Source organism: Vigna unguiculata, chromosome 1, assembly GCF_037176805.1.
Source record: "Vigna unguiculata cultivar grain cowpea cultivar isolate G323 ecotype 2 chromosome 1, ASM3717680v1, whole genome shotgun sequence".
Taxonomy (NCBI): domain Eukaryota; kingdom Viridiplantae; phylum Streptophyta; class Magnoliopsida; order Fabales; family Fabaceae; genus Vigna; species Vigna unguiculata.
Window position 1 is genome coordinate 6,220,089 of NC_140792.1, and position 11,223 is coordinate 6,231,311.

Below are 11,223 nucleotides of genomic sequence, written 5' to 3' on the forward strand. Positions count from 1 at the left end.
GCAAAACATTTTATCATTGGCGTGCTACAACCGAGTGTACTCAAATGAAAAGAGAATGCTCTTCACAGCACCTACTGTAAGTAACTACTTACTAATAAGCAGCAGCAGCAGCAGCAGATCTAAAGCTTGATTTCCGCATACTCCTTGTCATAAAACTTCATTGTAAGCATGCACGAAGACAACTACGACACAAGTAGTCCAGAAGCATACGAGTTAGAGATAAAAATGGTTCTTTTCTATTGAAAATGTAAGTCAGTAGTTCATGATTCATAGTTAGATGGCTGTTGGTTGGGTATTACATATACTTTCAGATACTTGGGTCACTATGGAAGCAAACAATTATGAACACAGCACTGTTTGATACTACGAGGAAAATGCCTACTGCTTTTTCTTGATGATGAAGTTCTCCTCAGGCTGCTTTTCCCAAAAATAATTTGCAGCCTCTATCCATCGGGGATGAACCAAAAACTTGTTTTCCTTCACTGCCCACCGGGACTTTTCAGTTCCAACATCAGTAGCAACTACGTGTGTCACAGATGGGTCAACTTCTGCCAAACAAGTAGCTCCCATCTGCTCTGCCATCTTCCGCAGAGATGGCAATGCACCATGAAAAATACGGCTGAAAACAATCACACATCCGCTCAAGACTTCACTTCGAACTGATGACAAAACCTTCAAAACATGAATTTTGATTGTGAGGACTTGGTAAGGGAATCTCACATTTAAGATTCTAAAATTAACTAAAACTATTGTTATTATAACTACCTGCCTCACATCTCGGTTAATAAGATCATCTTCTTGATGTTTCTACAAAGAGTTCCCCACCACAAAATTTTAGTATTATATCAGAAATAACAAAAATTTAATCAGGATGGCATATGAGCGGCATACATCAAAGAATGTGCAATGGACTTGCTTGAGCACTTTGAGGATTTTTGCAAGCGCTCCATCAGTTTCATCCTCATCATTCCTCAGTTCAGCAAGGGATTTGCAATTGAAACCAAACTGTCGACAACTTGAAGCAAAAAAATGGTATCTTTCCATCAGTATAAGATTATCTTTATGTTTCACCCATGCCTGCAACATTTAGTAGCAACATTTTCATTCATCCCATTACATTAAAAGGAAACAATTTTAGTTCATAAATTCAAAATGACAAATGCCACCTGAAACGTTAAACTGAGGTTTCTATAGAATGAACTTTACAAATTCAGTTTACAAATAACCAGGTAAATCATTATATTAAAACAATCACAAGAGAAAGATATAAAGCCATGACAGTGACATAAGATCAATTGTGCGCAGTAGTACAGGTCAGAAACTAGTAATGCACTTACGTGTTCTGTATCATCAAGAATTAGGACTGCACTTTCTTGCCCTAACACAACATCAAGACCTTTCTGATGCTTCTGAGTCCCATCATCTCGCGAAATAACCTTAGCATTGAAGTACTCTCCTTGAGGATCAAGTAGCTTAGCCATCTCCAATGCATATGGCCGATCACCCATGGTATATATGTACATCTCAAACATTTCAGTAGCTTCTTTCAGAAATGAGCGGACAAAGGGCCTTAACTTGGTCATCATATGCATGTAATCCAATTTGAAGAGGCTACCTTTGGAGATGTCTATATGATTTCATTACATATAAGTTCAGAAAGGCAACATCCTTAATAAGCAATAAGAACCCAGAACATCAAAGGTACATAGTGCAAAATTTCAGTAACAGATTATGAAATCAAATCAACATAGTATAGTACAATTATAGTAGACATCTAGCATTGATGTGACAGTCTGTTTTATAACATGATAACATAGCACCAGCAAAATAGATATTAATGGTGTCATTAAAACAAAAAACACTGTTAAGAAAACTGCTGATTTAGAAAACTGATAACAAATTACCAAAAGGAAAAACATATATGTTTGCACATACCTCGTAGAGAATCCGTCTGATTAAGCAAATATGACTCTTCTGAACTCAAATGAGCAAGGAGAGTGGAATTTAGCAGTGTGTGATCTAGGTCAAGAACCAAGTAGAGTTTTTTACGACATAACAAACTCTTCATGTCTGTATTACGCAATCTAGAAATTTCCTCATCATGAAGTCTCAATCCCTGAAAATAGACCATTTTCAATCATGTTTAATGAACCTATTCAGCTAAATTAAGTAACTAGCTTGGTTACGTCTATTATTTGGCTAGCCAACCATCATGCTAACCAAATCATGAAAAAGAAAATAGGATTTTTATATTAAAGATTAGAGGATATTTATAACTTTATAGAACCAACACCATCAAATTCTGGAGCACAAATGACCATCAAATTCTGGAGCAAATTTGATCCTTAGGTTTAAATGTATACTTTTGGATGAACGCTCCAGCACAACATATTTTAATTCTTATAGGAACTTTAATAATAAAATACACCACAAATGAGTGGTGCAACAGGTTCACAATTACACTTTTTATTAAAAAAAGATGACAACCATTAAACAAGGAAATCACTATTTAACATTGTACAACTTATTTCAGGTTAATCCAAGTTACCAAAATTGCATAAACTGTGCCATGATGCAGTAACCTAACCACCACCTAAAACTAAAATTTTAATTCCTCTAGATGACCATCTGAAACAATAGATACCTTATGTATGTACCCAAATGTCACACCAGATTTCCCATCCAACTGCTGCCCACAACGTATACACATACTTCCAAATGAGCCAGGATGTGTACATACATCTACCTTGGTAGATGTCTCTGCAACAAAAAAAAAGTTATGTAACCTTCCAAAACATTGCAGTTCGAGTCATTACAACTAATTTAAAAGTCTAGTTATTGTTATACATGGGCCCACAGAAAAGCTAGTGTGTGGACCGCACAAGGAACCTGTCTGCTGTGTATCATTACTCTAAGACATGACAAGGTCAGTAAAAAACAATTATTAATGATTCTTAGTGAAGAAGGTGAAAAATCATTTGAGTGAAGCAAGTTACATATGCCAATGCTAGTTAGACAAGCTTAGGTTCAACCAGTGAACTAGTTTAAGAGAGATTTATACATACAGATAAAACTGGGAAATATATCTCAGACTTGTTATAAATTGATTTTTTTTGCCGTGGATTGATAATTCTTTTACTTATCCTCAGTTTCACATGTGGTGGGAGGATTCTGTTTTCCAAAGATTAAAAAAGAACAATAGCAATTAAAATTACCTAAGTTCTGTTTCATGATTCCTTCTGAAGTAGACCCCTCCGTCTCTTCAGTGCTTTCAATTTTATGTCTTTTAATTCTGCTTTAATTCATAAGTTAGAGTATCAATCAGTGAAATGTTACCAAGAAGTGAAGCAAAAGAACAAAATTGTAGCATCGTCTCTTGAAATGATATCTGCAACATAAATGCACCACAAGCATGAATTTTAAAATATCAGTCTCACCCTTTTGGGTTAATGCAAATTGGTTCACAGTTCCACGGACAACAAGCAAAATTTCATACAATGCTGAAGATATTCAAAGCAAAACTCAGACAAAGCACACTTACTGTCAGTTATTAAAAAGGCCTAACAAGTGGTAATACCTTTCTATTGAAGGAATTCAACATATTACAACTCACACACCATGCTCAATCAACTAAGCTAGACCCCTTTAAAAGTAGTAATATAACTCAATGACATAGTTGATGAGGAGTGACGAAAGAAGGGTTCAGTAAAGATCCCAAACTCTTATTTCAACGTGCCACTAACTATCATATAAGCAATACCCCAATGTAATTAAAACCACTCGTTATGATCTTTTATCACTCTTCAGAAACAAACAATCAATCCTAGAAAGTCATGAAATAGTGAAAGACCTGCGAGAGAAAATGCTTACTGCAATGCAACAGAATGAAAAGGCATAATAATGTCGAAGAGGAAAAGGGATGAAGGGACTTTGGGGGAAAGTCATGCTCACTTCCCCTTTTTCACCATTAGGCTGCTGGTGACTAATTGTATAAAAGACATTATATAAGTTTTTGTTTACTTATCCAAAGATAAGGGAAAGCTTCAGAAACTTTCCCTCCTCAAAGTGATAGTTCCATATCCAGCTGAACAATAGAAAGGTACAGTGACATGGTGAACTGAACAGAAACACTGAAACAACAGACCAGAAAGTAGGAGATAGAAAGTGCAAGAGAACAGAGCAAAGCCAGAAACACCTTGAAGATACCACAAAAATGCTAGAAATGGACAGAGACAGCACATGTTTCAGAGGCACAGAATTTTCTAATAGGGTTTCAATTTTCAACCCCGAAGAAGGGAGTGAAATCACAAATTGTCAACTAAAATAAACCTCATAAAACACAGTATTGTGGGGAGTAAAGAGGGTCTTTCAGTAATTAAGAAAATTTGCACCCACTAGAAGAGTTCAGCATGGATCAACTGTGTCTCATTACACTCCAAAAACCAAATTTTCCTTAAAATCATACTTAGGCACCACAGTACTCTATCTAAATAATGTTCAGTTCTCTAAAAGATCACAATCTGATATATAAAACACTCACATATAACAAACTCCACTTATTTGAAATTTGAGAAACCAAATTTGACAACAGTTGTTTATCTCATACCAGAGCACATACAATAACATGAAAAAAAAAACAAAAGATTATGAAGAGCACCTGACGCTCTCAAGCTCATCTTCGTTTTCAGCCTCTTTATCTGGTGATGATTCCGGTGAACTTGCACCAAGTTCAGCATCAAGAAATGCAATGAAGTCATCACTGTTGGACGAATGCACAGGAGAATCGGTAACAACACTCATCTGCATCATACCCATGCAACAAAACAAAAATCCAGAAACAATGGGATCACAATACAAACAACTACAAATTGGAAATAAAGCAAGGGGTGTCACAAAGAAAGCCAAGAAAAAAGTGTCGAGAACAAAAGGGAGTATCATATAGAAAACCAACCCACAAAGTCAAACTCTCTCTCGTTCGCTCGAAAAATAGCATGAAGTAATGTAATAAGATTCTCGTTCGCTCGAAAAATAGCATGAAGTAATGTAATAAGATAACACAGAACATGAATGAATGAAGTTTGAAAGTACATTTGTGTGTGGATTGAAACGAAATGGATGAAGGGGGTTTGAACAATTTGAAGTTTTAGGTTAATTTAGTACGGAATAGCAAAAACAAGTTGCAGACGATGCTAACCTGCTCTGGTGTGAATGCTAGACTTGATGTCAAACCAGATGTAGCCTCACAGCTACCATAATTCTTTACCTTGAATCTAACAAATGAATATAGTCTATCAGAATTGACGCAGTGATCAGTTAGATAAATAAAATCTTAATTTTCAAAACAACAATTTCAATGACAGTATTCACTAGCAGCTCATGAATCTTCTACAGCATGGTCAAAAAGTACACACCTCGATTTCCAAACATATTTTTTTATAACCTTACCTAAAAAATAAAACCTTGAAATTGGTTAAGAAAGGCTAACTAACTATTGCAGCGGAAAAAAAGGGTACTCTGCGGAGTAATATGATTTCAGAGTCTCTCAGACCCCACCGCTATGGGGTTTCCAACAACGGTGGCCAAAAGCTAAACTCCTTTCTCAATCTCAAATTTCAAATCTCAATATAACAGACATATCACAGTATGCGATATCCGTTCAACCTATAACGCCCTGTGAAGCACAAGTATATAGTCAAAAGAGAGAATTCAAATCATTCACGCGCCTAAACTCACCAAATCCCCCGAACACGTCTTCGGTGGCAAGACGGTTAGTGGTTTATAACTGATATTTGGTGGCGGAGACGGTGGTGGCGTAGGGGACGGTGGTGGCTCAGAACCCTAGCTAAGGAGCGGATGAAGAGTGATGCAAATGGGGGTAGTTGCCTGAACCCTAGCTAAGGACAAATAGATACGGTCGTTTGATCTATGGCATAGTGTATTTCTCATTTTTGCTAAATAATTACTCAAACAAACCAAATAATTATTGTCTAAAATTCAATTCGATTGTTAATTAAAAGTACTTAAGTAATATAATGCTTTATCTTTTTACCATTGCTTCGTTATAACTAATTTTGTACATCAACAAAATTACATTTCTAACATGTCTTAATTAGAGATGGCAAATAAACCCGTGCCCGTGGGTATCACCCGAACCCGTCCCGTTTTGACGGGGAATCCCCGCTTTGACTGGGTATGGGTATGGGTATGGGTAATACCGAAATTTTCAACTGAGGATGGGGATAGGAATGGGGATATATATATACCCGCCCAAATACCCGTCCCCGCTTAAATTACTAAACTATTTATAATTTATTAAATAATCTAAAAAATATATATAAATAAATAATATATTTACACATAAAATATAATATAATATAATATAATATAATATAATATAGTATATATACATATAAATAAAATATACTTTTATATATATATATATATATATATATATATATATATATATATATATATTTACACATATACATGTAATATAATATAATATAATATAATATAATATAATATACATATAATATATATACATAATAATATAATATAATATATATAATATATACGTATAAAATAAATTAATCATTTAACTAGTGAGATCTTTTATAAACAAATTTATAACATTACAAATTTATAAAAATTTAAAAGAAATATATATATATATATATATATATAAAAGCATAAAATATCTACGCATATACATATAATATATATACATAATAATATAATATATATTATTATATTTATATTATTATATAATATAATATAATATATACTTAAAATAAATATATATCTATAAAAAAAAAAATATATATATATATATATATAAATAAACATAAGATATCCACACATATAATATATATACATAGTAATAATAATATAATATATAATATAATATAATATATATAAATAATTATATATATATATATATAAATATAAGATATCCACACATATAATATATATATACATAGTAATATAATATATAATATAATATAATATATATATATATATATATATATATAACATATTTCTCATTTTCTTTGTTTTTTGTTATATAACATATTGGCAATTGCTTCAGTTTTAGATCCAAGGTACAAGATGGACATGTTAGAATATTATTTTTATAAATTGTATGGTAATGATTTTGATCTGAAACTTAGTAGGATTCGTCAAATGTGCTATGATTTGGTTTTGGAATATCAATCAAACAAGAATGAAACTTCTTCTTATAGAGCTACATCATTGGAGTTGGGAAAGGATGTTGATAATGATGCGAATGAATTTTTAGAGTTTATGGCAAAAAAGAAAAAATCTAGAATTACAGTTATGAAGAGTTGGATTATTACTTGGAAGAAGATAATTTGCCGGTTACACAAGAATTTGATATCCTATCATGGTGGAAAACAAATGGGTTAAAGTTTCCAACCCTTCAAGCAATTGCAAGGGATGTTTTAGCTATTCCAATAACAACTGTAGCTTCTGAATCTGCTTTTAGTACTGGTGGTCAGATATTAACTTCTCACCGTAGTCCACTTCATCATATTACTATAGAGGCTTTGATGTGTACAAGAAGTTGGATATGGAACTCAAACCATCTAGGTAAGTTACTCAAATTTATTAATATTTTTTGTTAGTATTTTTTGTGAATTCTCATCTAATATTCTACATTTGGTGTTTGTAGGTGTTAAAAAATTAAAAGGAAAAGATGTTCTCATGAGTGAAAATGAATCTGATGAAGAAGGTACATTATATTCTAGTAATTAAAATTTTCAATTTCAATTATTATATCATATCTAATTTTTCATTTTTTTTCTATGTGTAGGTGGATCGAATGCAAATGAAACCACTGATCATTTGTAAAATTAATAAATATTTTGGTTATTATAAAATTTTAGTAATGTGTAATTTTTTAGCTTTTATATAATTATTTGAATTTTATTTAGTTGTTATTTGATACTTTAATTTGAGATTTATACTATTATAATATTTTTCTTAATATTTGACATCATGAAAATCAAAAAGAGTATGTTATTTTAATATTGAATATTTTGATAGTATCATGATTCCGTTGGTGTGATTTTTAAATTTTTTTTATAAAAAATATTTAATTGATATATGGAACAATAAAAAAATGGGTATGGGTATAAGAAAATACCCGTTACTCGGTGGGGATGGGGATGGGTCAAAAGTTGTATACCCGTTGGGTTTGGGGATGGGGATGGGGATGAATTTTTATTATGGGGATGGGGATGGGATCATGATACCCGTACCCGCCCCGCCCCGTTGCCATCCCTAGTCTTAATAATTTACACATGCTTTCTTTTACAAGTGTATTTACAATAATATAATATGTAGATAAATATTTTATAATTAATCATATCTCTTATTTATTTTTTTAATATTTTACTTCGGACTTCATGTTATGAATTAATGATTGTCCATTGATTTGACACATTTACTCAAATGATTAATACTAATATAATTCACTACTCTTTATGTAAATATTTGTATTAACTAAGTTGATTTATTTACTTTATGGATTACATCTTGTATCTATAAATAGGACTCTTTTTATCAATAATAATACACAGATGAGTTGCTCCCTATTCTCTCATTATCTATTCTATGTTGTTTCTTCTCTTCCCTATGATCTATTATTCTCTCTGTTATTCGCTTTATTTCATAACACGTTATCAATACGATGCTCAAACCCAATTGAGGGCTAGTGGAAGTTTTTTCTCTCTGATGACAATGTTCTGCGTGTCTCAATCTAGTCTTCTTCTACTCCTTTCCCAATTTATATTTTTACCTTATATTCTTCCTCTTGTGATAAGAATTGTTTGACTTTATCAATTTTCATCTCCGTCTTATTATTTTTATTTTTATTATGACAATGATTATTATTATTATTTTGATGATTGTTATTATTATTATTATTATTATTATTATTTTATGTGTCAGTTCTAACCACGCAAAACGTTGCAAAATTTGGATTTGTGACCCTTGATATTACAAAGAAGAATTCCTTATATTGGATTTTAAATGTTGAAATATATTTAGATGCAATGGATATTTGGATACCACTAAATAAAGAAATAAAGCATCTAAACAACTAATTTGCTCATGCGACAAAAATATTGTGAAAAGAGATTTCACAAATATTATGAATTTATTTAATGCTTTTGTATGGCTGGCTGGACAAAGCAATAAAACTTTTGATGAAAAATCATTAGATCCACCTAATCTGCTCCATTCCCATATGTGAATGCAGCAACAAATATTATGAATTTATTTCATGCCTTTATATGACTGAACAAAGCAATGAGCTTTTGATAGAAACTCATGAAACATGTCCAAATTGGTTTCTGCTACATTCCCAGAAGTGAATGCAGCAATATTTGATTTATATTTTCATGATTGTGATCGTGATATTGATTATGGACATGGTTATAAAGAAAATTTTAAAGACACATTTTGTCACCAAAAGTGACACAATAATGTGAAGAAGGGAAAACGAAAATGTTAAAATATTGACAAAAAAGATGAAAGTATATATTATCATTACGGTGGTAAAAGTCATTTGAGTTGTACTTATTGTACACCAAAGCATCTTACAACTAATGAGAAGAACATATAAACACATTTTGCTTATGAAGATGGTGATACTGATTATGGCCATATGGATGCTACTCATCTTGATGATATTATTATTTTCTTTGCTAAATCAAATGGAAGCATTGATCACCTCATTGGTTATGAGAGTGTTAAAAAAATCATATTGATATTTACGTTTATATGAAGAACGAATGTTGGCACTAGTACCAAAGGTTATATTTCTTATTGATAGTGCAACAATTTATACAATTCTCAAGAGTAATAAATTTTTCTTTTGTTTGATAATACGAGACATAAACGTTAGTATTATTTATAGTACTACAAATAAATTTGAAGGTTCTAGAAGAGCTATTATACTTCTACTAAGAAGTTGAATAGAAACTTATTAAGTTTCAAGGATATTTGTCTAAATGAATATTGTATTGAGACAAACAATGAAAAAGATATGAAATATCTTTATATCTCTATGATTGAGTTGAAAAAAAATATTGGAGAAATTATTAACATTCTCTTATAGTTTGTACTAAAAGTTTATTAGTACAATTGAAATGCATGTCATGGTAAACCAGAAGTTTACAAAACAAAATGATTGCTTTGTTTGACATGATCAATTATTGTGATGTGAACAAAAAAAGGGTTGAAAAACTCATGTGGACACGTTTGAAGCGTGGTAGACCTATTGGTTCCAAAGATAAAACTATTGAATGAGAAAGGGAGCTAAAATGCAAGATGACCTAATCGAAAAGGTGGAAATCCCAAAAGATTCATTTGACATAATTAATAATTCGGTTCAAGAAGAACCTCAGGTACCTGAAATTATTGAAAATGATGAGATCTCAATAAATTATGTCATGAATCATACAATATGGAACCAAAATAAAGTTAACATTGACGAAACTTTTACTTATAACATAGCGATAAATGCTATGAATGACAATGAAGATCAATAAACGATGATCATTGAAGATTGTCGGCAAAGAAAAGATTGGCCAAAATAAAAATATGCAAAGATGCATAATTATATTTGCTTGCTAAACGAAAGGTTTTTGGACATATAGTTTGCACACCTGAAGTTATGAAACCCGTTGGGTACATATGGATTTTTGCGCAAAAATCAAATTAAGAATGATGAAATTGTTAGATACACAGCACAATTGGTTGCTCAAGGTTGTTCACAAAACCTTGTATTGATTTGTGAAAAAACATATTCACTAGTATTGAACGAAACAACATTACAATATTCAATTATCCTAGTTGCACAACAAGGTTTGCATTTACATCTAATGGATGATATTACAACCTATTCGTACGGTACTTTTGAGAATCATATTTATATGAAAATTCCTGAAGGATTTTATTTGCCCAACAAGACAAATTCTAAAGAGGGTTATTCAATAAAATTGAACATGCTCTTTTATTGATTAAAGCAATCAGGACATGTGTGGCATAACCGTCTTATTGAGTACCTACTAAAAGAAGGATATAGAAATGATCCTATTTGTTCTTGTAATTATATGAAAAGATCCAAAAATGAATTTATCATAATTATTGTTTATGTAGATGACATAAACATCGTTGGAACTCCTAATGAGCTCACAA

At 31.6% G+C, this 11,223-nt stretch overlaps 1 protein-coding gene across 5 annotated transcripts; it reads right to left on the minus strand.

Annotated features, from left to right (window-relative positions):
• Positions 1-213: 213 nt before the first annotated feature.
• On the minus strand, positions 214-5,951 carry LOC114193850 (RNA polymerase II C-terminal domain phosphatase-like 4). Of its 5 annotated transcripts, none has more exons than XM_028083817.2 (10): positions 5,734-5,951; positions 5,195-5,270; positions 4,658-4,800; positions 3,216-3,292; positions 2,645-2,760; positions 1,936-2,116; positions 1,338-1,627; positions 892-1,077; positions 766-807; positions 214-672 (listed from the first exon to the last, which is right to left on the minus strand). In XM_028083817.2, the coding sequence occupies exons 3-10, from the start codon at positions 4,798-4,800 to the stop codon at positions 379-381; spliced, it is 1,329 nt and encodes a 442-aa protein (XP_027939618.1). In that variant the 5' UTR covers positions 5,195-5,270; positions 5,734-5,951; the 3' UTR covers positions 214-378. The 5 variants fall into 5 exon arrangements, with proteins under 5 accessions (XP_027939618.1, XP_027939609.1, XP_027939633.1 ...); XM_028083808.2 differs by having other exon boundaries at positions 3,216-3,295; XM_028083832.2 differs by having other exon boundaries at positions 3,216-3,388.
• Between the last annotated feature and the right edge of the window lie 5,272 nt (positions 5,952-11,223).